This window comes from Micromys minutus (genome assembly GCF_963924665.1).
Source record: "Micromys minutus genome assembly, chromosome: 24".
In the NCBI taxonomy this organism is placed as follows: Eukaryota; Metazoa; Chordata; class Mammalia; order Rodentia; family Muridae; genus Micromys; species Micromys minutus.
Window position 1 is genome coordinate 9,900,313 of NC_137959.1, and position 26,331 is coordinate 9,926,643.

A 26,331-nucleotide genomic window follows, 5' to 3' on the forward strand; every position below is an offset into this window, starting at 1 on the left:
TACCTCTCATCCCAACCTGACACGACCGCTGAACCCGCCCCTCGGTCCTTTTGACTGGTTTAAACCTACAGTTGTCCCTTCTCATTGCATCCTAGCCGGCTCAGCAAGTTAGGCTGTGGCTCGGAACGCTGGGATCCCAGATGGCTGATTTCTATTGGTCGCAACATGGGCCAATGAGGGTCGACCACGCGTTGTGGGGGACGCCTCCTGTTGGGGTGGGGGCCGCGAGCCCACTCAGGCGCGGTCACGTGACTGAACCTCAGCCCAACCCCGCCCTTGCTGGTGAGAGTTCCTGGCTCACCAAGGAGTCGTTTAAAGAATCCGCGCGAGCAAATACTGGGTGTTAACCGTGCTGGACCGTGGCCGGTCCTCAGTTTTCGGCCTTTTCCCATCCTCTCTGGTCAGAGGGAAGAAGCAAGGATTCTCTGCAACTTGTACTTAGGGAACGCCCACCTTTGGCGAGCTTTTCCTATTCAGGATAAGGTCCAGGGCCAGGATCCTGGGATTTCGCTGCATTCTGGTTGCACAGATGTTCAGGCCAGTAGAGAACGTATCAGTTTTCTTCTCTTGTCCTGTTTTGTTCCCTGGCAGCCTGTCAGACTACTGTGTGACATGATACAATTCACTTCGCTTCTCTGAAATCTCAGAAGCCAACAGGGGTGACCCTGAGCTCTCCGACAAAAATGCTTTTAGGGCTATTCACAGTTTGAGAGCAGGAAGTAAAGAGGTCTCAGAGGTGTAACTGTAAGTGTGTGCCCTTGGGTGAGAAGCAGGGTTATTTTATTAGCTCTTAAGCTGGAAAACGAAAGGAGTCGCTTCTTGTGGTCTCCCACAAACGACTTGGCTTTTGCAATTAAACGGCTATAAGCAGACGGCAAGGGGCGCCGTTTGAAGAGGAAAAGTAACACAGATGGTTATGGTGATAGAGTTCTAGGGAGGTAAGCAGGACCCGTGGATCTGGAGTCCTCTGACTCAAACCATGTGACTCTGGCTAGCTCCCTGCCTGCTGCTAGGAAGAGGAAGGACAGTCAGTACCTGTAGGGGGTGGGAGATGGAAGGTGTTTCCAAACAGGAACTGGTGACACTGGAACAGAGGGAACACTGCACAGAAGGAATCTTTACAAAAATGGAGTGCTTCCTTCTCAGAGAGAGAAACTCAGGCGAGTAATGACACTTGAAGTCAAGAAGTTGGGGCTCCACCCCATTGCCCAGGCAGTGTACAGGTCCCTCTGGAAGACACCCAAGTCCACCGTCATCTTGACAGACCTGTGACTGACCCTCCCTCCAGTCCTGTGCCGCTGACACGTATGCCTGATGTCGTCTGCTGGGTTCTAGCACTCAAGAAGTTGAATGAAGCGGGGATCGGAAGTTCAATGTAATTCTCAGCTATGAAGTAGTGAGTTTGAGGCCAGCCTGGGCTACATGAGACCCTGCTTCAACACAATGTAATAAGGGACTGGAGAGGTTATTCTGGAGCACTGGCTGATGGCTCTTCAGAATAAACCCAGTTCTATTCCCAGCACCCACAGGAAACATCAAAACCATCTGTAACTCCAGTTTCAGAGGGTCTGAAGCCCTCTTCTGTGGGCACCGTACGTGTAAATGGTACAGAGACAAAAGTACAGACAAAACACCTATATGAATAAAATGAAACTTACAAACTTAAAAAAAAATTGAATGTGGTAAAGCACAACTGTAAACCCAGAAAACTTAAGCAGGATAGCAGGCAGGAACATGTGAATTGCCCAGGAACCTGCAACTCAGAAGGAAAAAAGAACAAGAGAGACTCTGTGTCAGATAAGGTAGAAGGTGAGAGTCAATGTCCTCTGACCTCAATACATATGGTATAACACAGGTGCACGCGCGCACACATGCACACACACACACAAACACACACACACACACGCTATACTCTCTTATTTTAAAAAAAAAATTAAGAAAATCAGGTATGGTCGTACACCTTTAATCCCAGCATTGGGAGGGCTAGGGTTCTAATGGTTCTCTGTGAGTTCCAGGTCAGCCTGGTGTACTTAGTGCAATCTATTCGTCCAGAATTACATAGTGAGACCCTGTCACAAAAGAAAAAAATCCTTTGAGGGAAACAAGGTGTTTTGAAGCTGAGGAGAGGGAACCTGAATACATGAATTCACTGTAGGGTTGGAATTAGGAAGAACTAGAAATGATGTGTAACAGGCTCAAAGTTTCTGAGAGTGTCTCAAGACTAGGGGTATAAACCTCTGTGATAAGAGCATGAGGTTCTGCATTCCATCCCTATACTGGAAAAAATGTCTGAAGCATGGGCCACTTTTAGATTGTTGTTACCAAACACTGTGTGGGTGTACTGACAGTATTGCTCCTCACAACAAACTGGGTTCCTTCACACCATCAGGATAACTGACGGACAGGGATATTAAGCCGTTTGTTTAATATTTAACCAATACAAGCTAAGAGTAACATAAAATGGGATTGGAGAGATGGCTCGGTGGTTAAGAGCACTGGCTGCTCTTCCAGAAAACCCGAGTTCAGTTCCCAGCACCCACATGGCAGCTCACAGTCTGCAACTCTGTCTCCAGGGAATCTGACACCCTCACACGTGCAGGCAAAACACCAATGCACATTAAAAAATGGCCTGTCTTGTTTTCATATTTTTGAGACGACATGGGTCTTACTAAGTTGCCAGACTGACTTTGAGCTCCTGGACTCATGTCTTGCAAGAGTTACTCTGGTTTTGTTTGTTTTTTCTAAATGTCAAGCTAATACTCTACTGCTACCTAGCTATCTTTCCACTTTGAGACAGCGTCTTTGGTATGTATGTAGACTGGGCTGGCCTGGAACTTACTGAGATCTGCCTGCTTCTTTTGGGATTAAAGATGTATACCATTAGGCTCATCTTCTTTCTTCTTCTTGACTTCTTTTGAAATATTTATTGTTATTTTACATATATGAATGCCTGCATGTGTATATGCATACCTCATGCATGCCTGGTGCCCACAAAACCAGAAGAGGACATCAGATCCCCGGTACCAGAGTTACCAGTGGTTATGATCTGCCTTGTTGGTGCTGAGAACCAAACCTGGGTTATCTGAAAAAACAAGTGCTCTTAACTACTGTTGCATTTTCCAGCCCCAAGCATGTCTTTTAAATGAACCTAAGTTTTCAAGTTTTGTTTTTTGTTTTTTGTTTTTTTTTTCTTTTTACATTTTTATTTAGGTGTGTGTGTCTGTGTGAGTGTGTATCACAGCATGTGTGTGGAGGTCAGAGGAAATTTTGCAAGACTCGGTTCTTTCCTTTCACCTTGTGGGTCTATGGGATAGAATACAGGTTGATGTCTTGGTAACAAGTACCTTTGTCCCAAGCCACAGCAACTCTGATAATTCCATTCATTCCTCCCACTGAAGTGTCTTTGATAAAGACACTGAAGTGTCTTTGGGCTGAGATTCTTTGCCATAGGCCTTGACTACACAACTGCAACCAGCCAAATTTACAGGGTTTCCCCCTCCCCATAAAATTTACAAAAGCTTACCCCCTGTGGTGGTCTATTTATGCTTGACCCAGGGAGTGGCACTGTTAGGAGGTGTGGCCTGTTGGAGTGGGTGTGTCCCTGTGGGTGTGGGCTATAAGACACTCACCCTAGCTGTCTGGAATTCAGTCTTCCACTAGCAGCCATCAGATGAAGATGTAGAACTCTCAGCACTGTTTGTACCATGCCTGCCTGGATGCTTCCATGTTCCTTCCTTGATGATACTGGACTGAACCTCTGAACCCATAAGCCAGCCCCAATTAAATGTTGTCTTTTATAAGACTTGCCTTGGTCGTGGTGTCTGTTCACAGCAGTAAAACCCTAACTAAGACTGATGGCTGTGTACTTATGCAGGCACCATCCAGAAGTGAACAGCTGCAGCATTACAACCCCTTTCCAGGATCACCCTGAAACATACAGGTAAAGGAAAATCTTCACAGTGGGCAGAACTTTGGGCAGTACATATGGTTTTACAGTTTGTTTGGGAGAAGAAATGGGCTGTAGCTAATGGGTTGGCTGGATGGTCAGGGACTTGAAAGGATCACAATTGGAAAACTGATGAGAAAGACATCTGGGAAAGATATATGTGGATAGATCTCTTCAAATGGGCAAAGGATGTGAACAAATTTGTGTCCTATGGACATACTCACCAAAAGGTGACTTCAGCTGAGGAGGGGTTCAACAATCAAGTGATTAAGATGACCCATTCTGTGGACAGCCAGCCTCTTTCCCCAGCCATCCCTATCATTGCTCAGTGGGCACATGAACATGTGGCCATGGTGGCTGAGATGGAGGTTATACTTGGGCTCAACAGATATGGCACCATTTCTCGAGGTGACCAGTGAGCAAGTTGGGGGCAGATTGACTACATTGGACCATTTCCTCCGTGGACAGGACAATGTTTTGTTCTTACTGAAGTAGATACTTATTCTGGTTATGGATTTTTCTTTTACATTCCTGAATGTAATGCTTCTGCCAAAACCACCTTCTGTGGACTTACAAAATGCCAGATCTATCATTATGGCATTGTTTCTGACCATAGCCAGAGAAGTGGGAGAGTGGACCCACGACCACGGAATTCACTGGTTTTATATTGTTCCCCATTAACCTAAAGCAGCTGGTCGACAGAAAGATAAAATAGCCTTTTAAAAAACATTTATTTTGTGTATGTAAGCACACTGTCACTGTCTTCAGACATACTAAAAGAGGGCATCAAATCCCATTAGAGATGGTTGTGAGCCACCATGTGGTGACTGGGAATTGAACTCAGAACCTCTGGAAGAATATTCAGTGCTGTTAACCACTGAGCCATCTCTCCAGCCCAGAATGGCCTTTTGAAGACACAGTTACAGTGCCAATTAGGTGGCAGCAGCATGGAGGGCCGGGGAAGAGTTCTTCAGAAAGCAGTATATGCTTTGAATCAGCATCCGATATATGGTACAGTTTCTCCCATAGCCAGGATCCACAGGTCTGGGAATCAAGGGGTGAAAAAGGGAATAGTTCCACTCATTATCATTCCTAGTGACCCTCTACAAAAATTTTTGCTTCCTGTCCCCACAACTCTAGGTTCTGCTGGCCTAGAAGTTTTGGTTCCAAAGTGGGGAGTGCTCCTACCAGGAGCCACAACAAACATCCCATTGAACTGGAAACTCAGACTTCCCCCTGGTCATTTTGGCCAGGCTAAGAAAGGAATAACAGTGTTAGGAGGGGTGATAGATCCAGATGACCATGGAGAAATTGGATTGCCTCTCTACAATGGAGGTAATAAGGATTATATCTGGAGTCCAGGAAATCCCTTAGGGCATCTCTTAGTACTACTGTGTCCTGTGATTAAAGTCAACGGGAAACTACAACAGCCTGATCCAAGCAGGATGACAAAGGACACAGAACCATCAGGGATGAAGGTATGGGTCACTCCTCCAGGAAAAGAGCCAAGTCCTGCTGAAGTGATTGCAGAGAGCAGAGAAAATTCAGAATGGGTAGTAGAGGAAGGTAGTTATAAACACCAGCTAAGGCCACCTAACCAGTTGCAGAAATGAGATTATCATGTAATATGAATGCTTTTGCTTTATTTTGTTAAGAACATATTTGTTGGGGCTGGAGAGATAGCTCAGTGATTAAGAGCAATGGCTGTTCTTCTAGAGGTCCCCAGTTCAATTCCCAGCAACCACATGGTGGCTCACAACCATCTATAATGGGATCCAGTGCCTTCTCTGGTGTGTCTGAAGTCAACAACAATGTATTCAAATATATAAAAATAAATAAATCTTTAAAAAAAACACATTTTTCTTTTTTTAAAAAAAACACATTTGTCTTTTTTCCAAATTATTTTTTTAAAAATTTATTTATTATTTTTATGTATTTGAGTACACTGTCAACTGTCTTCAGACACGGCAGAAAGGGAATCAATCCCTGGATGGTTGTGAGCCACCATGTGGTTGCTGGGAATTGAACTCAGGACCTCTGGAAGAGCAGTCAGTGCTCTGAACCACTGAGCCATCTCTCCCGCCCTTCAATTTCTTTAACATGAATTGGTATTTAAGTTGAGATACTAAAAGAATGTTCCCAAGGGACATTGCCCCATTGTAAATTTACAAATGCATTTGCAATTATATGACGGATAGTTATATGATGTTAGTTGTATGGAAGATCATCCAGTGGTCTTACTCTCTCCGCCATCTCTCCAGCCCAGACTCCAAAGAATAATTTGTTTATGTTTTATTTTATTTTATTTTATTTTATTTCTTTAGTTTTCAAGACAGGGTTTCTCTCTATAGCCCTGGCTGTCCTAGAATGTACTCTATAGACCAGGCTGACCTTGAACTCTCAGAGAACTGTCTTCCTCTGCCTCACAAGTGCTAGTGTTAAAGTCCTATGTTGCCGCGATCTAGCCCAAAGAACAATTTTAAATCCAAGACTTCTAACACAATACAACCAGAGTTACACTAGTTTGCTATTGTGGAGAATGATAGGAGAATATTAAAAGCTGTTGTTTCTAAAGCTAGAGCAATGGCATAGTGGTTAAAAGTGCTTCTTGCTTTTGCAAAGGACCTAGGTTTGTTTTCCAGCACCCATATGGTGGCTATCAACTGTAATGCCAGTTCCTGGAGATTCGATACTCTCTTGTCATATGCTAGCATGCATATATACAGGTGTGTGTGTGTGTGTGTGTGTGTGTGTGTGTGTGTGTGATGTGCAAATAAAACAGAGTGGAGAGCTTGTTGCTCTTGCAGAAGACTCAAGTTCAGATTTTAGTATCCATACTGAAATGCTCATAACCACCTGTCTCCAGCTCCAGAGACCCAGTGCCTCTGGCCTTGGCAGGCACCTTCATAGATGTGGTAGCATATGCCTTTAGTACCATCACTTGAATCTCTGTGAGTTCTAGGCCAGCCTATCTACATAAAGAGACTATGTCTTTAAGTAAAGAAATAAACCATGGCTGGAGAGAAGGCTCTGTGGTTAAGAGCACTTGCTTCTCTTCCAGAGAACTAGTGTTCTGTTATAGCAGCCATATCAGGTGACTCATAACCAAAGGCAACTGGAACTCCAAGGATCAGATGATCTGGCCTCTGGGCACCTGCCCTCACATGCAAACCAGACACACATACATATAGTCAATTTAAAATAATAAAAATAAAAATTGAAAAATATTTTAAAGGCCTCTGTGTAACATGTCAAGGCATTATGTTTCTTCCAGATCAGAAAACTTCTGTGCAAATAAAGAAAACACAACATACAGTACCATCTCAATCTTGGGAAAGTTTTGGTAAATCAGGCAGAATTTACTGAGCATTGTGTAGAGGGACAAGAAGTGACACCACCGTGGGCAGGTTTGATGTTCAGAAGTAAGGCTAAGGCTGGTAAGATGGCTTGGTGGGCACAAGTGCTTTTGGCTAAAGCCTGAAGAAATAAATTCTACCTCAGGGTAGAAGGAGATAATCGAGGTGCAAAAGTTGTCCTCGGACAGCCACAGTTGTACCACGGTAGGCAAGTGTGTATATGTACACATGCACTTGTGTATATTGAGTCCATTCCAAAAAAAAAAAAATCAATACCAACCAACAACCAACAAAGAAGCTGCCATGGTTGCGTAGACCAACATGGCCAAGAGCTGCCAGAGACACCTTGAACTCACTGCATTTGATTTTCAATTAATTTGGTCACTGAATATTAAGAAAACTTTTACTATTGCCAATTATTTTTTAACCCCCACACTGAGCTACAGGATCACAAATGTATGAGACCCAAAGTTGGTTGGTTTGTTTGGTTTTTGATTTCTTGAGACAGGGTTTCTCTGTGTAGCCCTGGCTATCCTGGAACTTGCTCTGTAGGCCAGGCTGGGCTTGAACTTGGAGTTCTGCCTGTCTCTGTCACATGAGTGCTGGAATTAAAGGTGTGTGTACCGTACCTCTCTCCCACCTGCTTCCCTCCCTCCCTCACCCCACTCCAGCTCCCAACTATGACTCACAGTTTGTAGGAAGCATCAATGTGATGTTATTGCACTGCCCTCCTGAGAGCACAGAAAAGCTGGAGAGTTGATAATGTTTCTGCTTGCATCGAACAACTCCCTGTAGATTGACATTTTTGCCTCCAAGCCTCATTTTTTTCTCTTGTGAAGTAGAAGATTTATATAGTATCTACATCATGAATATTAGGGAGAACTTAAAAAACATGAAGTACTCCATGCAGGTCAGCAGACTCTGCTACTATCTTAAGTGAATCCCTCTTCCCTAAACATGTATGGTCCCTACCCATGTTCCTTTTGAAAATGTAAAAGAAGTTAAAATCTGCAGGGTGGGGCACAGGAAAGATGGCTCAGCTCGTAAGAGCACTTGTTAAGTTCTCTTGCATAGGACCATGCTTTAGTTCACAAACATCCATGACTCCAGTTCCATGTGATCTAATGGCCTTCTTCTGACCTCTGAGGCCACCATGCAGCGATGTGGTGCATAGACATATATACACACAAAAACTTCACAAATAAAACAAAGTGAATAAATCTAAAAACAACAAAACCATCAACAGAATGGCCATGTCTGAAGCTTACCACCCAGTGCCTTCTCTTTGGGTGAGAGAAAATTCTTGAAGGATGGTAGTGATCTGAGCCTGCTAGTGGTGGCTGCATGAAAATTACCAGAGGGGAGACTGGTAAAATTAATTTCAGTCAGACTTTATAGTGTTTGTCTGTAACCCTAGCACTTGGGAAAAGTAGGTAGAAAGAGTTCAAGGCTATCCTCTCCTAAAGACCTGTCTCAAGATATAAAACAAAAAATCCAAAAGAAAACTACTTTTGCCCTCCAAGTCATCAAATTTTCCTCACTAGTTACTAAAGGTTACTGGGGTCAAACTACATACAGCATCCTGAATCCCTTAGGTATATTTGAGGCTCAATTGCCACACTTAAGATGGCGACAGCCAGCTCCCAATTCGCCCTGTGCGCCACATTAAAAATGGCGACGCACGCTCTAGCGCAACTTCCGGTTCCGGTTTCTGTTCCCTAGTTTGTCCGGCGGCCTCTGCACGCCAAGCACGCTGGGAGTAGCCATGGCGGATAATCCCGTTTTGGAGCTGTTGCTGCAGCGGCTGGAGACTGCTGATGGCGGCCTGGACAGCGCGGAGTTGGCTACGCAGATGGGCGTGGAGCACCAAGCGGTGGTGGGCGCCGTAAAGAGCCTCCAGGCTCTGGGTGAGGTGAGTACGGCGCGTGCTGCTGGCCGGCATGGCCTCGCTTTTATACCTGTAGCCCATCATTGCTGGTGAGGGGAAGTTATATATAGGTGCACCGTAGGGTACGCTGGTGGGAAGTCTGGAACAGTTTACATTCCTCAAGCGACTAATGTCTGTTAAGGCGAAAGCATGGCATATGTAGCGGTGTGACAAGGTCGCTTCACAGAAAGGGGTTACAATCTGATGGGAGTCTAGGGCTCAGAGAAGAAGCTGTGACAGTTGACTTCGTGTTGGAGACAGAGAGCCGGGATCCGGTGGAGATGGAAACTGAATCGGGTCCAGTGAAGGAAAACTGGCACCCAGGACATTAATGGTAGGGCATTGGTATCGGATTACAGGCCGCAGAGACCATCAGGACAGAATTACATGGTTCATGTCGTGCTAGGCAAAAGCTGCACCACTGAAATATAGCTGCTGTCCTGAAAATTTTCTGAACCAGGCTGGCCTCCAGTTTACAAATATCTATGTCCTTTCAGATAACTGGGATAAAAGGCTCATGCCACTAATACTCTCACCCCATCCCTCTTGTTTGTTGGTTTTTTTAAGTATATATGTGTGCCTGCCTAGGTTTATGTGCACATGATCTACAGGAAATCAGAAGAGGTGGGAACTTAAGTTATAGATGGTTGTGAGCCTCTTTGTAGATGCTGGGACTTGAGTCTATTCCTCTGCAAGAGCTATTGCTCTTAAACCACTGAAGCACCTCCAGCACACTTTGGTTTGTTTGTTTGTTTGTTTGTTTGTTTTGTTTTGTTCTTTGATTTTTTTAATGGGTTTTTACCGTTTTTCATACAGTGTCTCTTTACATAGCCCTGGATATGCTGTAACCCGTTACATAGGCCAGTCTAGCCTCAGACTCACAAAGATCCACTTGCTTCTGTATCCTGAATACTCACACTGTCCAGTCTGGCCTTGAACTCACCATGTACGAGTTCATGAGCTTTCCATCTTCTTACCTCAGGTTCCCAACAGCTAAGATTACAGGCTTTTACCACCATGCACAGCCTGCTTTGTATGTCTTTATCTCACGAGAATAATGGAGAGCCACACTAGGAGTTGTAGCCAGCCTGATTGTATTCTCTGTTTTATTTTTCAGAAGGAATGCCTGGCTAAACTGGGGTGGGGGGCTGAGGACTGAGGCTGGCACATCCCCAAGCTTAGTATCTGGTATGGGGAGGTAGGTGGCCCACGATTGAGGGTAAGGAAGAGGACTAGAAAGGAAGCCCATCCTTCCCACATTGGCAAATGGACTGTCAAGAAATGAAAGATAGTGAGAGGTTTGGGGACCACTCAGGAAGCGGGATCCACGAGGCCAGAGTCTGGGTTTATTCTTTGAGCACAAGTTCTGTGCTCAGGTCTTGGCTCTGTTCTGTCGTCCTTGCCATAATCTTAGGATGCTGGCGTGTTTTTAGGTCTTGCAGATAAGATGCTCAGTGTAGTAATCCATCAGTGTCACTAGTGTACACACTACAGTCCTCAGTGATAAAGAGTGTGATGGGGGCCAGGGATGCGGCTCATGACTTTCTTGATTGATTTTTCAGCCAATTATCTAAAATAAACATATTCTTTTCCTCCCCTGATCTTTACCATTAAGCCTTTAAATTCTAAACAAGTTACTGCATCTGTTTAGGAGTTAGAGTTGGGTGTACTTTGGTATGTTATAGAAAGGCCATTTATTTGTTCAAGCCTTTCTGTAAAATAGAGAAGTGCTCTAAGCAGCCTGTGTATAAATGATGAGATACATTGAGTCAGGTTTACAGGATTAGGAGGAAATGCTCAGTCAGAAAGAGCACTTGACAGTAAGACCTGCATGGTCGGTCTCTCTAGCCCATTGCCCTGGAGTTGTTGTGCAGACAGGATTGTTAGGATGTGCTTGATACCAGTGTAGATGAAAAATGGTGAGAACAAGCGGAGGGTGAGAAAGCCTGAGTGGCTTCCTCAGGCCACCACACACTTGTGCACCTGTTCCTATACATGTGCTTAATCGCAGCACACATGAGAAAGAAAGAAAAGCACAAAGCTGGAGGTGTGTTGCATCGGCAGAGTGCTAGTCTAGCATGCTCTGGTTTTCTGGGCCGGGTCGATGGTGGTTCATGCTCAGTCCTAGCACTCTGGAGGAAGAAGTAGGTCTCTGAGTTTGAGGCCAGCCTGGCCTAGAGAACAAGTTTCAGGACACACAGAGAAACCTGGTCTCCAAAAACAAAAGTTTGTCTACAGGGCTGGAAATACGGCTCAGGGTTAAGAGCACTGGCTGCTCTTCCAGAGCACCTGGGTTTGGGTCCTAGAACCCACAGGTAACTCAAAGTCACCTCTAATCACAGCTCTGAGGGATCTGAAGCCCTCTGGCTTCTTCTGGCACTTAAGTGTGGCCACGTGGTGTTCATAAACTCATGCAGGCACATACACATACATGTAAATTTGAAAAAATGAATAAATTTGAAATAGAGAAGAGTTGTTTCAGCTAAGGACATTAGTATGCAACTGATAGTCCCAAAATCGAGGGAAATGAGGCAGGAAGATTACAGGGGTCCAGGAGTTAGAACCCCTCTTGGGATATATAGTAAGGCAAGGCCTTGAATGAAAACAGCTAGCCTAAGTTCTCTCTTTCCCCTTCTCTCCCTCTCCACCTCTCCCACCTTCCTCACTCTTCCATCCTCTGCCCTCTTCCCCTCACCCTATGGAAAGTAGTAAGTTGAGATGTAACATAGTTTATGTCTACCCTCTGAATTTAATTAATTTATTTTTTAGGTAGGGTCTCATTTTGTGTTCCCAACTGGCCTGGTACTTGATAAGTGTACCAGCCTGATTTTGAACTTACAGAAATCCATCTGCCTTTGCATCCCTACTACTGATATTAAAGATGTACTCTATCACAAAAGGTGTTGTGCTTGTGTGTTGCACACACATGTGTGCGTGCATATGTGCAAGTGAGTGCAAATGCTCCAAGAAGCTGGAGAAGTTTAGCAGTGGCTGTGGCCACCCTATGTGATACAAGAGCAGCGCCTGTGTTGACCACAGAGGCATGTCTTCAGCTCAGAGGCTGTCTTTAAGTCTCTGGCCCAGTGCTTTAGGGTGGTGGTGGTTTAAACACCACATACCCCAGTGCCACTCATTTCCCTGCAGGTCATTGAGGCTGAACTTCGTTCTACCAAGTGCTGGGAGCTGACTGCTGAGGGTGAGGAGATTGCCCGGGAGGGCAGCCACGAGGCTCGTGTGTTTAGAAGCATCCCTCTCCAGGGCGTGGTACAAAATGAGCTCATGGTAGGGCCCAGGGCTGGGGTCCAGGGAAGGCATGGGCTGCAAATAGCCCTGGAATACAGCACTCATCACACTCCCACTTCCCTAGCAACTGCCCAGCGGCAAGGTGGGCTTCAGCAAGGCCATGTCCAACAAGTGGATCCGAGTGGACAAGAGTGCAGCCGATGGGCCCCGGGTGTTCCGCATGGTGAGTCCTGTGGTGAAATGGCCAGGCAGGCTGGAAGCAGAAAGGTGAGTGGGGCAGACACCAGCCCTCATTTCCTTGTCCTTTGGCAGGTGGACAGTGTAGAGGACGAAGTGCAGAAGCGGTTGCAGCTGGTCCAGGCAGGCCAGGCTGAGAAGCTGGCTGAAAAGGAAAGGAATGAGCTCCGGAAGAGGAAGCTGCTGACTGAAGTGTGAGTGGCTGCCACAGCTCAGCCTTTTTACCTGTGTGGTGCTGTGAGGGTGAAGGAGAGAGCCGCCCAGCCCATACCCAGTTGCTGCTATTGTCTGTCTTCACCAGCCCCCCTTTACACAGGATTTGTTATTGTGTTCGTTGTTTGGTTTTAAGACAGGGTTTTCCTTTGTAGTCCTGGCTAGCCTAATGCTTGATATGTTGTTCAGGCTATCCTCAAATTTGCAGAGATCTTCCTTCATGCCTCTGTGTCCCTAGTGCTAGGATTAGAAGCTTGCACTACACCCAGCCTTATCCAGGGCTTTTGAGTATGTGTGCTGGGCAGGGGAGCCCTTCAGCCTTTGTTCTTGTTGCACCTGCTGCTGAGAAATGGCTTTCTTTATATCTTCCAGGCAGTTAGCCAATTAAATTCCAGCTCATATGTCATAAAGTGAGGCCATGCTGAGGCAGACTAGGTGCAGCTAAGGCAGGTGATTGTGAGTTTAGGCTAGCCTGGACTACAGAGTGAAACCTATCCTATAAAATCCATTTGAGGTTGGGGATGTAGGGCTTCCTGGTGGAAGTCTAGGCTCTACAACTTGGTAGCTACGTGAACTTGGCCAGCTCACCTGGCCTTTCTCAGCGAAACTTCTGTACATATAAAATACCTTCTCATAGGGTTGTGGAGTAACAGATCCTGACCCAGAAATAAATTCTCAATACTTTCTTGATATCATGTCCGTCAAATGATCACTACTTGATGGACTTTGGTATAAATTATATTCTTACTGTCTATAGAACAAATAAAGGGATGAACAGGTAGAAGGGCAGTGGCCCGATAAGAAACTTTCAAATGACAGTATTAAGAAGACAATAAATAATGCAGGGTGAACCAGGAAAGGAGTTCAGGGCCAGCCTGGGCTACATAAAACACCTAATCCCCTCTCCCCTACAAAAAGAAGACAAAAATGAAGGCTAGAAAAATAGCTCAGTGGCTAAAGGTATGTCACCAGCCTGGTAACTTGAATTCCATCCCTCCTGGGATCCACATGGTAAAAGGAATTGATTCTTGAAGTTGTCTGACCACCACATATGAGCTGCACATGTGCACACACACAAACACACACAGATAAATGAATGTGATAATACTTTTTAAAAGCCGGAGGGCTGGAGAGATGGCTCAAAGGTTGAGAGCCCTTGTGCTCTTCCAGAGGACCTGTTTTAGGTTCTGGTGCCCATGTTGGACAGCTCACAACTTTCTGCCACTTTTGCTCCGAGGCCTGTGTTAAGAAAAGCTCCAGGGCATCTGATACTGTCTTCTGGCTCCCATAGGCATCTACACACGTGTCAGACATTCATACAAACATGCAGACATATACAGTACACACAAGTAAAAACAAAACTGGCGATATAGCTGTTTTGTAAGACACAAAGTAGCTTTATACTGCTCTGCTGCCACAGAGGCAAAGATCTGTAAGTGTAAGGCTAGCCTGCTCTACAAGGGAGTTGCAAGTCAGCCAGGGTTCCATGATGACCCTGTGTTCAAAAAAAAAAAAGTAAGGCGGGTTCTGAGCTGTAGCTTAGTTGATTACTATGCACTAAGTCCTGAGTTTGATCCTTAGCACCACATAATCTGGGTGTGACATAAGCCTGTAATTCCAGCATATAGAAGGCAGAAGCAGGAGAATCAATTCAAGGTCATACTTAGCTATATAGCAAATTCAAGGTCAGTGTGGGATATTGGAAATCTTTTAAAACACCACCAACAACCTAAAACCAGAGCTACTTTATAGTTGGTTCTGGGATTAGCGTCCAGTGGCTCTCGAGATGACAGCATTGTCCTTTCTCTTCCTGTTCACAGGATCCTGAAAACTTACTGGGTGAGCAAGGGCAAGTGCTTCAGCACAAGTGTGTCTAAGCAGGAGGCAGAGCTGAGCCCAGAGATGATCTCCAGGTAGGGTGAGGAGAGGAGAGAGGGTGTCAGGGAGGGTTGGGCAGCTCTCTTTATGTCTTTACACTTTGAATCTCCCCACAGTGGCTCCTGGAGGGACCGACCCTTCAAACCCTACAACTTCTCTGCTCATGGTGTGCTCCCAGATAGTGGCCATCTTCACCCCTTGCTCAAGGTCCGCTCCCAGTTCCGACAAATCTTCTTGGAGATGGGGTGAGCACAGGGCCTGGAGTGGGTTTGGAAGCTACCAAGCACAGGTCTGCAGGGCAGGGCAGTCAAAGTCATGCCTCCTGCAGGTTCACTGAGATGCCTACGGACAATTTCATTGAAAGCTCATTCTGGAACTTTGATGCACTCTTCCAGCCTCAGCAGCACCCAGCGCGTGACCAACATGACACTTTCTTCCTGCGAGGTGGGTATCCTGGGAGCCTGGCCAGCATGGTAACAGAAGTCTCAAGTCTGGATAAAGCTTTAGGGAAGGGATATTGCATTTCATAAAATGAGATCTGAGGTCACTGTGGCCAGCAAGGCCCTGGCAGCTGGTCCCATCCTCCACTGTGGTCCCTCTTCACTGTGACTGGTCTTTGCTTTCTGAGCTTGCCAGATCTGCCTTGGGGACTTTGTCAGCTTATGGCAGCCACCTAGAGTTCTTTTCTTTGTTTATAGAGAAAAAGGGTTTCACTATGTGGTCTTGACTAGGCTAGAGCTCATGTGGACCAGGCTGGCCTCGGACTCACAAAGATCTGCTTTTCTAGTTTAGTGTTTAGTGTGCCACCACGCCTAACATGTCCCAGGTTTGTTTTGTTTTTTCCACTGGAGACAGGGTTTCTCTATAGACCAGGCTGGCCTGGAAATCAGAGATTCCTCTGCCTCTGCCTCTTGAGTGCTGGGATAAAAGGTGTGTGTCATCACTGCCTGGCCTCATGTCCAAGATTTTAAATGCCATGTAAGGGCTGGAGTGGGACATACTGGAACCTGGATTCTCTCTGACCTTAGCATAAATAAGTGAATAATCAAGCTTTACCCTGGCTCTGTCCTTTCCCCCCTCACTATCATGTACATTTTCTAGGGTTTATTTGGGACCAGAATCCTTTGCACTAAACTGAAGCATGTTTGTGGGCTGGAGAAAAAGCTTCACAGTTAAGAGGACTTGCTGCTTTTGCAGAGTACCCTAGTTTAGTTCCCAGCATCCATATTTGATTCTCACAGCAGCTTTAGCTCCAGCTCCAAGGGATCTGGTACCGCCTGGGCTTCTCAGGCACACAAGCTCATGTGCACACTAGGAATGGAATCCAGGCTCTCCTGAGTGCTGGCAAGGTTTCTGTCCCTATGTTCTCTGCCCCTTGTCACTTCAATCCCTCTGAAATGAGTGACTTCTCAAGCTGGTTGTCGTCTCCCCTGAAGTGAGCAGATGAGCTCCCTAAGCGCCCATTGCCAATTTAGTAGCAATGTTGCTGTTTGTCGTGGTAGCCAAAACTCATCTTCTGCTCATTGTTCTGAACCTTCCGGCTATGGAAAGTGGTAGTGTAAGCCCCCTCATTTACAACTGAGGAAACTGAGGCACAGAAAGAACATCATTTGCCTGAGGCTACACAGCTTTTATATGCAAAAGACTTTTCAGGAACCAAAATATGTTAATATTACCAGAGAGTTCATATGTCACATTTTGAGATGGATATGGTGGCTCTTTCCTGTCACCGCTACTCAGGAGGCAGAGGGAAAAATTGTAAGTTCCAAAAGAGAAAAAAAAAGAAAAAAATGTTTTGCTCATTTGCTTCTGGGGGCACATGTTAGTGAATAAACACTTGCCAAACCTGAGGAAGGCCCTGGGTTCCAGGAAGCATTGGGGAAAAGTCATGTACTTCTTGGGTAAGGTCTCCCTGAAGTTCCTCCTGAATGCTAAGATCACAGTTACTGAGTCACAGCTCTGAGTAGGACAGAAGTCCCTCGCCCCAGGGAGATCCACATCCTGACTAGATAGTTCCTGTGGAATCTGTAGTGGGACAAGGGGTTGAAAATCATTGGAGATGCTAATGTGTACTTACAGGGCTAGGGAAGGTTGGAAGCATGTGTTGCTTGAGTCTTTAGCAAGGCTGGATGTGGTAGCACACCTTTAATCACAACATTTGGGAGGCAGAGGCAGATGGATCTCTGAGTTCAAGGCCAGTAAGGGAGAGAACTGTATGACATAGCTAGAGATGAGGCCAGTGCAAAGGTCCTGAGGCTGAAATGTCAGTTGGTGGCCCTGTGACTGCAGGTCTTGGTCACATAGGAATGAGACCTGAGCAGTAGGTGATGTGTCAGAGCCAGAGGGAAACTTAGGCCTTCATACAGTGGAAAGGGAAGCAGGGGAGTGTATTCTTGATGAGGGAAAGGTCATCAACCGAGGAGTGCCAGGTACCACTGACTGCTGAGGCACAGGAGCTTCCATGGAGCCATACCTGACATGCAGTAGCTTTTAAGAGGTGCTCATTGGTTGACCACGTGACTCTGTCCTGCCTAGATCCAGCTGAGGCCTTGCAGCTCCCAATGGACTATGTCCAGCGGGTGAAACGGACCCACTCCCAGGGTGGCTACGGCTCACAGGGGTGAGGCAGAAGCAGAACTTCGGGTGGGGAGGGGTGGGAGGCTGGGGTTCCAGGATCACAGGGCAGACTTCCTGCTTTTTCTCCTGAAGCTACAAGTATACCTGGAAGCTGGAAGAGGCCCGGAAAAACCTACTTCGCACACACACCACAGCAGCCAGTGCCCGAGCCCTCTACCGTTTAGCCCAGAAGGTACAGCTTGGCCTGGACAGGTGGGTGGCTGGTACTGTCCTATAGACCTTCTGACCCATGCCAGGGCCAGGCCTTGCCTGGCTATCATTCCTCCTCCCCAGAAGCCATTTACACCAGTCAAGTACTTCTCTATTGATCGTGTGTTTCGGAATGAGACGCTGGACGCCACGCACCTGGCCGAGTTTCACCAGATTGAGGGTGTGATAGCTGACCATGGTCTCACCCTGGGCCACCTCATGGGTGTGCTGAGGGAGTTCTTCACCAAGCTGGGTGAGCAGTCAAGCCAATACAGGCTGGTAGTTGGGGGCCTGGGAGAGTGACTCTGAGGTCATCAGCCTGCTTTGGCCAACCCCTACAGGAATCACGCAGTTGCGCTTCAAGCCAGCCTACAACCCCTACACAGAGCCCAGCATGGAAGTGTTCAGCTACCACCAAGGTCAGGGATGGGAACTGGGAGAGATCTGGGGGACCTCACACTTGGCCTGGCTCACCCTCATTGCCAGTCTCTTACTGCATCTCTGTGCAGTGTCACCCATATGCATGCTCTAGCCTCCCCTTTGTCCCCACAGGTTTAAAGAAGTGGGTTGAAGTTGGCAACTCTGGGGTCTTCCGTCCTGAGATGCTCCTGCCTATGGGGCTCCCTGAGAATGTGTCTGTCATTGCTTGGGGTCTCTCTCTGGAGCGGTGAGTACCTAGCTGGAACTTAGGATGATTCCATTGACTTATTACTTGTCCATTCCTCTGACAGTGCTGTGGTTTTGTGCTTGGCCTGATCTGTGAACACTGGCATGTTTCCCTGATACCATGCAACCCGGATCCCAGTGAAGCAGAAGGGCAGCTAGCATGGCCAATAAGGAGACTCAGAGGCCAGCGTGCTGATACAGAAAGTGCTATAGAGAGGACAGCAAGACCTAGATGAGGATCAAGGAAGACTCATGGAAGCTAGGAGCAGTGAAGGCATCTGGCAGGGTGTATGTTCCAGGCACCAGGCATAGCCAGTCCTCAGGCTCTGAGGCTAGACTAAACATGAACTAAGGGAGAATGTGAGATAAGACTGGGCCAATGGTACAATATGTTTGCCATAGGGAAGATGTTGGCATATGGGAGCCTCTCAGAAGCAGAAGATAGCCTGATCTGACTTAGTGTTAAACTCTGTTCCTTCTACTCGCAGCCCAACAATGATCAAATATGGCGTCAATAACATCCGAGAGCTGGTGGGCCACAAGGTGAACCTGCAGATGGTATACGACAGCCCCGTGTGCCGACTGGATGTTGAGCCCAGGTCCTCAAAGACACAGGAGGCTGCGTGATAATAGGCTGCAAGAGATCCCTGTTCATCCCCTGTGTATCTCCCAGCAGTGACCTACTATTTATGAGGCCTCTGTGAGGCCAGCTCACTCCCTCTGCCTCACCCACCCAATGAAAGGGTACTACGTATAGGGAGCAGGTTTTTTGTGCTGGCTTTTAGTGGCGTGTGTAGCTTACTTGTAAGGGTGGGTTTGGGCCTGCAGGTCAGCTGTTTTAATAAAGTGGGCATGATCCCTCGAGGGTGCCTTTTCTTAGGACTCTTGTCGTTCATTTCATTAGGGGATTCACCTTCAGTCCCATGCAGTGCTTGGTGGGGAGAAAACTGGGAGATGGTTTCTGGCGCAGTTTGGGAGTCAGGGCTTAGATCCTCTATGGTCTGATCCTAAGAGTTCCTACTCAGTCCCAGCTAGTTCCATTGAGCATTTATTGTTAATGGACGTGTTTGTGTGTGTGTGTTCATCCGTTCAGGTACATATGGGAAACAATCTTGATTGACATCCTTAGGACCATTGTCCATGTCCTTTGAGACAGGGACACTCATTGGCCTGGAGATTGATTGACTGGTTGGGCCAGGAACCTTCCTGTCTCTACCTCTAAGATTATAAATGCACACCCCTTGTCTTTATCATGGATTCTGTGGGTTGATCTCATGCAGCAAGCACTTTGCTGACAGACCTAGCACTCATTAATCACTAATGGAACCAAGCCCCTTTTTTAGGCTTGGACCAGAAAATTCATGGTGAAAACAGAAGGTGATAGCATAAAAATCTAGAATTCCCAAGATTGGTGGGAGCAAGGGACTATGGGGAAGAAGCTTCTCTTAATTTCCCCCTAAAAAACAAATCTCCCAGTGGCTGACATTGAGGCAGGGACAATCATGAGTCTGATTTTGTCAAAAAGGGGGAAAAAAAAAAGTCCTGAGCTGAGGAATATGTTCATGAAGCTTTTGTAGCTACGTTTTAACTTGCTTTACCTGGGGCTCAGATGAGCTTTGCTCATGGATATTTAGGTGATTTTTTGTATTTTGCTTTTTCACTTATTTTTATCTGTATTTTGTCTGAGTGTCTTTTTTTTTTTTTTTTTAGATTTAAATTATTTTTTTGTGGATGAGTGCTTTGTACCATGCACATGCTGGTGCCCTTAGAGGTTGCTGAGCTTCCGTGTGGGTGCTGGGAATTAAACCTGGGCCCTTTACAAAAGCAAGTGCTTTTTAAAAAATCTGTCTGTCTGTCTGTCTTAAAGAACAATGTTTTCAACCACTAAGCTAACTCTCCAGCCTTGTGTGTGTGTGTCTTTGTACACATGAGGATCCGTTGTTCGAAGAGAATTGGATCTCCTAGAGATGGGGTTATGGGCTCTGTGAGCCAACATGTGGGTGCTAAGAACCAAACCTAGGTCCCTGGGAAAGCAGAATGTGCTTGAAACTGCTGAGCCATTTCTTCAATCCCCAAATTTATATAGTGTCACAGCATTTGAATGGAGGTCAGGATATAGCTTTCAGGAGTCAGTTTTCTCCTTCCTGCATGGGTTTTAGAGCTGGAATGGAATTCAGTTTTTATTCACAGAACTACTTTGTTGGCCCAAATTCTGGCCCTTTTGAAAGTGCCCTGTACTAAAAGTTGTTTTTGTTTAAGACAAGGTATCTCTTGAGTAGCCCTGGCTGTTCTGGAACTCAGTCTGTAGACCAGGCTGACCTCAGATGGGCCTGCGTCTGCCTCCTGACCACTGAAATTAAGCTGTGCACCAGCAACACTTCCTTTGTTGCCTCCTGTCAATAACTTTATGGTCTGCCAGTTGTTAATTTTTACAACTTGTTACAACTGTTTTAGTTTGTAATTACTGTAGTAATAAATGGGAATGTGTTTTGGGGGTGCCAGTTTTTCAGCTGGGTTTCGTGGTACCTGCCTTGAGTTAGCACTTGGGGTACAGAGGAAGGCTGATCTCTGCATTTGAGGCTAGCCTGGTCTTTTAGAACTTCCGGGACAGCCATGACTACAGAGAAACTCTGGAAAGAGAGAAACAGACACAGAAGTGGGCACAGGAGTCCAAGACCCATTGACCCATGGGAAACCTGTCATTAATACCTGTGTGAACCAGGCTGGAGGAATGGCAAAGCTTTCCCCCAGAGCTCCAGAATGATTGTTTATGGATAATTAATCAACTGTGCTGTACCTAATAAATAGCTAAGGTTCCAGGTTGAGCCACAGCATTAGAGAACCCCACCTGATCCCAATTTCACTGTCCTTTCTTCATTCCTTACATAGCCAGCGGTATTCCAAGACCTAAACTGCTAGGGATGTAGCAGCATCAAGGTAGAGGCACTTGCCTAGTCTGATAACCTGAGTTTCATCTCTGTGACCCACAAGGTGGAAGAAGATACTTGACTCCTTTGAGTTGTCCTCTGACTTTCACACTCCCAGAGTGGATGACACATGTGCATGCACAAAATACCTCAAATAAAATAAAAAAATAAAACTCAGAGCTCACTGATTAAAATCAGGAAACAGAAATTCAGTTCTCAACACCCATGTCAGGAGGCTTATAACCAGGGGATCTGATGCCCTCTTCTGGCCTTAACTGGCAGATGCTCCAAAGTAGACATTATTTACAACATGTAAATAAAATAAAAATGAAGCTTGTCACTAGCCTTGGTGGTGCCTGCCTTCAATTCCAAGGCAGAGGCAGGCTGATCTCTGAGAGTTTAAAGAGTCCTAGGCTGGGACATAGTGGGACCCTGTTCCAAAAAAAAAATTTGAGCTGTGCACTAGTGGCACATATCTCAGCATTCTAGACACAGGCAGGATTTCTCTGAGTTCGATACTAACCTGATTGATCTACAGGGCTAGTTCCAGAACAGCCAGGGATACAGGATACCTTGTCTCGAAAAGACAACCCCCCCCCCGAAAAAAATTGTAGATTGAAGGTGCGGAACTCTGATGTATAGTGCATTCTTTAAACTGAATTCTGAGAGAGCCACAGGTGACCCCTGAGTCCCGCACATGCACTATGAGCTCACACACCTACCCATATACAACACAAATAGGTCTGCCATTACAGGCCCCAAAAGGCAACCCCAGCATAGCCTGTTAAGAAAAGGATGGAGAGAGTGGGGGAGATATGGCCCATGGAGGTACGGGGAGGCCTGGGGGCAAGGGAGATTCCTCTGGGGAGGTCCATGTTGGGAATCCCTTCCCCCTGAGGGACCAAGCACGCGACAGTGTAGTACAGAATAGAGTTTATTCAAGTCATTGGAGAGTTAATTTGGTAGTAGAGGCAGAAAGAAGAGAGGAATAGAGGAGTAGAGGCAGGCCATGAGCACGTGGAGAGAGAGAGGGAAGGAAAAGGGAAGAGGAAGGGTAAGGGGGGGAGAGCAAGAGAGAGGAGGGGCAAGCAGCCCCTTTCATAGTGTCCAGTCACTGGAGCGGGGCATACCTGGCTGTTGCTAGGTAACTGAGGGGTAGGGTTTACAGAATCCCAACTTAGACCAACCGGCAGCGCCTTCAAGTTTGCCACTTTTGGGGGCGGGGCCAGAGCTTGGTTCAGTCAGCACGTGCTCGGGGCGTGGCGTGCGGAGGGCGTGGCGTGCGCAAAGGGCGGGAACGCCGAGGCGGGAAAAGACGGAATGGAGCGCCAGGGAGTACGTGAGGCACTGGTTTCCCGTGTCTGGGAGGCGGGCGGGGCTTGGGGCCGCCGGGACCCGAGACTTCCCACACATACTCGAACCCGGGGTCTGTTCCCCACGGTTGGAGCCGCCTCTTGCCAGGAGAGGCGAGGTTTCCTGACTAACGAACCGCTGGGGCCTCGTGGACGAGGCTGTGAGGGGGTGCGGTGCGCTACAGGAGCCGGGCGAAGACAACTCAGTGTAGACCAGGCTGGGCCTCGAGCTCGAAGCGGTCGCCTGCCTCAGCCTCCCGAGACTGGGGAGGGATTCGAGGCGTGTGCCGCACGCGGCCTATTTTTAATTGCTATCCGCGGGAAGGTCTTAGCGCGCCCTCCATCGCGGACCGTAGGGCCTCTAGTCCTCACCTCCCAACTAGCGCCCCGACCCTTTTGAGGTTACGCTACAGGCAGGTAGAGGCGTCTTCCCACACCACCTCTCAAGAGCTGGCTGTGCTCGCAGGTAGCCGTGCCTCCCGTGGAGTTAAAGGACAAGGAGCTCCCGGCGATTGTGGAGAGCGGAGAGCATCAGCAGAGTGAGAACCACGAGGAGACGCCGTGCTCACTGGCACCGAGGTGAGGAGTGACAGGCCTAACTGCCCTTCCTGGACTCCGGGGCCCTGCTTTGTTCACGTGGCCCATTCCCACGGGTGATTCAACACCTTCATAAAACTGTAGTGTTTTATGAAACGGCAGCGGTGAAGCAGTGAATCTTGGCGGGCCTGGCCTAGGTGTCCCCGTGAGGAATCAGCCATGACACAGACCTAATATAAAGGTTTACTGGCGAGAATGGAAAGGTGGAGGAAGAGAGAAGGGGGTAGAGAGCAAGAGAGTGAGGGAAAGAGGGAGAAAATGGAGAGATGAAGGGAGAGAAAAGAGGAAGATGGGGAGAGAGAAAGGAGAGAGGGAGAGGAAGGACTGACAGAAGAAAAAAGGGGAAGAGGGAGAACAACAAACGCTTGAGTGTTCAAATAGTCCTTATATATGAGCCCGGCTCCTACCTGGTTGTTGCTAGGTAACTGCTGGGCGGAGCCTAGAGGAAATGCTAACAACTGGTGCCCACAATCCACAAGGTTTATTTCAGGATTCCCTCCCTAACCGAAGCTAGATCTATAGAAGCTCAAGTCCCATCTGTAACACTGCATAGTATCCTCAGGTTCAGACTCGTGTTCTCTTGTGCTCCTTTTGTTTGTTTTAAACATTTATTTAGTAAAAGCGTGTGAGATGGTGAACATTTGGAAGTCAGAGTTGGACTGTGCCATTCAGGGATGGAATTCTGGTCTTCCAACTTAGCAGCAAAATGTCCTGTTCTCTGAACCATTTATTTATTTAGATTTATTTTATGTGTGTAAGTGTATTACCTGAATGTGTGTTTGTATACCATGTGCATGCCTAGTGCTTATGGAGGTCAGAAGAGGATGTCATCCTCTGGAACTGAAGTTCTAGATGGTTGTGAACCACCATGTGAAATCTGTTACTGACAAGTGCACTTACCTGCTGAGGTTTCTCCAGCTCTCTCTCAAGGCCCAGTCTCAGTATGTAGCCTTGGCTGGCCTGGAACTCACAGAAATCTGCCTGCATCTGCCACACAAGTGCTGGGATTAAAGGCACGAATCACCACACACTGGTTATGAACACTTCTCGATAAAAATCAAAATAATTTTTTTTTCAAAATAAAAACACCACATCCCCAGTAGCTCTTCTAAGTTTTACTTGTGATCTGAATCCAAGGATGATTCGGATATGGATATGGAGAACACACTGGGTAGCATGATATGAAGAAAAACTGAGGAGACAGTAATGGTAACTTGATTTCCCTTCAAGGTCATAGCAGATTTCCTGAAGAAAGTGAAGAGTAAATCACTTGGTAAGGAAGCCCCTGCTCCAGAGCGGAACAGCTGGTGTAGAGGCATGCAGGGATTACTACTGAATGGTGTGGGTTAAAGGGGGGAGGTAGTAAAAGACACAATTAGGCTGGGAAGTAGTGGCACACACCTTTATTTCCAGCATTCTGGAGGCAGAGGCAGGTAGATCTCTCAGTTTGAGGACAGCCTGGTTTACATAGCTGGACAGAATAGCCAGAGCTACACAGAGAAACCCTGTCTGGTTGAGAGAGATAGGATTAGACCTTTCCTTTCCCTCCCCTCTCCCTTTTCTTTCTTCAGTGGGGTCTTAGCTATCCCAGGCTGACCTCAAACTGGTAGCTAGGATGACCCGGAATTTCTGAACTTTCTACCCTCCCCTTCCCAACTACTAGGATTATAGTTTGTACTACCACATCTGGTTTATACCAGTGCTTGGGGTTGAAGTTGAGCTCTGTACATGCCAAGGAAGCACTTTAACAACTGAGCTACATCCCTAGCTTTGCAGTCAAGACTTTAGATGCCTCTGAGACTCCATCTCAAAAAAAAAAAAAATTACTGTCTCTTCCTTAATAGAAGTTTGTTCTTTTTGGAAGAAAGTAGTAAAGGGCTCTTCCTGGTTGTTGTAACTCGAAGGAGGATGGGAGTGAGGAGGCAATGGAGATAATCCAAGTACAACATCTTAGAGTTTTACTCCTGTGAACAGACACCATGACCAAGGCAACTCATAAAGACAACATTTAATTGGGGTTGGCTTACAGGTTCAGAGGTTCAGTCCATTATTAAGGCAGGAGCATGGCAGTATCCAGGCAGGCATGGTGCAGGAGGAGCCCAGTTCTACATCTTAATCTGAAGGCTGTTAGCAGAATACTGACTTCCAGGCAGCTAGGATGAGGGTCTTAAAGCCCACATCCACAGTGACACACCCACTCCAACAAGGCCACACCTTCAAATAGTGCCACTCTCTAGGCTGAGCATAAACAAACCATCATATACAAGATGAGTATAGTTTGGTTTATGGAGGTATGGAAATGGTGAGATGTGTCAAGTGCTGGAAGGTAGATCATTGGGGGGGGGGGTCTAGATGATAGGAATGTAAAAAGCAAGTGTTTTTGGTTTCTTGGTACTTAGCAATATGGAACTGTGATAGCTCAGTGTTTTTTGGTGGCATTACAACTCACTTGTTTTTAGTACTTCATAAAATCTTTTGGGTGGTTATACCTTAGAATATATCCATTTTAAGTTTTAGCAGTTATAAATAAAACAGTTATAAACTATACCTGGCTTTAAGTTATTAATTTCAATGAAATTTAGTTTCTCAGTTCTTTCTTTTGTGGATGTGTGTGTGTGTGTGTTTTATTTAGGACATCAACAGAAGAGGGGGGAGGGAAGCTGGGCATAATGGCACATGCCTTTTATTCTAGCATTTCAGAGACTGAGAGGAAGGCAGAGCTCTGAGCTCAAGGCTAGCTTGGTTACAAGGCTAAGCAGCCAGGGCTACACAGAAAAACGCTGTCTTGAAAAACCAAAAACAAACAAAAAGATAAGTTATCAACAGCCAGGCTTAGTGACATAAGCCTTTGATCCCAGCATGGTCTATATAGTGAGACACTCAAAAACAACAAAATCAAGGTCACTTAGATTTTCTCCTACATTCTAGTTTTGTGAGTTTACTTTTACTTTTGTTTGTGGGGGGGTCTGTTTTTGTTTGTTTGCTTTGTTTTGTTTTTTTCTATATTGAAGATGGAACCCAGTGTCTTAAGCATGGTAGGTAAGCAACCCTGTCACTGAATGTACATTCCCAATTACTGAAACTTGCATGTATTTGGATTTGACCTTGACTGGTCTAACAAAGGAATAAAAGACAGGCACATATACAAAAAAACTGGGATTGA

At 46.5% G+C, this 26,331-nt stretch overlaps 1 protein-coding gene across 2 annotated transcripts; it reads left to right on the forward strand.

Moving 5' to 3' along the window:
• Nucleotides 1-9,051: 9,051 nt before the first annotated feature.
• Nucleotides 9,052-19,162, forward strand: FARSA (phenylalanyl-tRNA synthetase subunit alpha). 2 transcript variants are annotated; one of them, XM_080937009.1, is made up of 13 exons: nt 9,052-9,214; nt 12,374-12,511; nt 12,597-12,695; nt 12,785-12,903; nt 14,743-14,835; nt 14,917-15,045; nt 15,129-15,244; nt 17,336-17,420; nt 17,510-17,609; nt 17,711-17,879; nt 17,968-18,045; nt 18,179-18,293; nt 18,781-19,162. In XM_080937009.1, exons 1-13 carry the CDS (start codon nt 9,068-9,070, stop codon nt 18,917-18,919), a joined length of 1,527 nt encoding a protein of 508 aa, XP_080793135.1. In that variant the 5' UTR covers nt 9,052-9,067; the 3' UTR covers nt 18,920-19,162. The 2 variants fall into 2 exon arrangements, with proteins under 2 accessions (XP_080793135.1, XP_080793136.1); XM_080937010.1 differs by having other exon boundaries at nt 17,714-17,879.
• The last annotated feature ends 7,169 nt before the right edge of the window (nt 19,163-26,331 follow it).

Coding starts and splice junctions, on each gene's coding strand:
- FARSA (XM_080937009.1), top strand. CDS start 9,068: ATGGCGGATAATCCCGTTTTGGAGCTGTTGCTGCAGCGGCTGGAGACT. Junction 12,696..12,784: donor GGCCCCGGGTGTTCCGCATG/GTGAGTCCTGTG, acceptor GTCCTTTGGCAG/GTGGACAGTGTAGAGGACGA. Junction 14,836..14,916: donor AGCCCAGAGATGATCTCCAG/GTAGGGTGAGGA, acceptor ATCTCCCCACAG/TGGCTCCTGGAGGGACCGAC.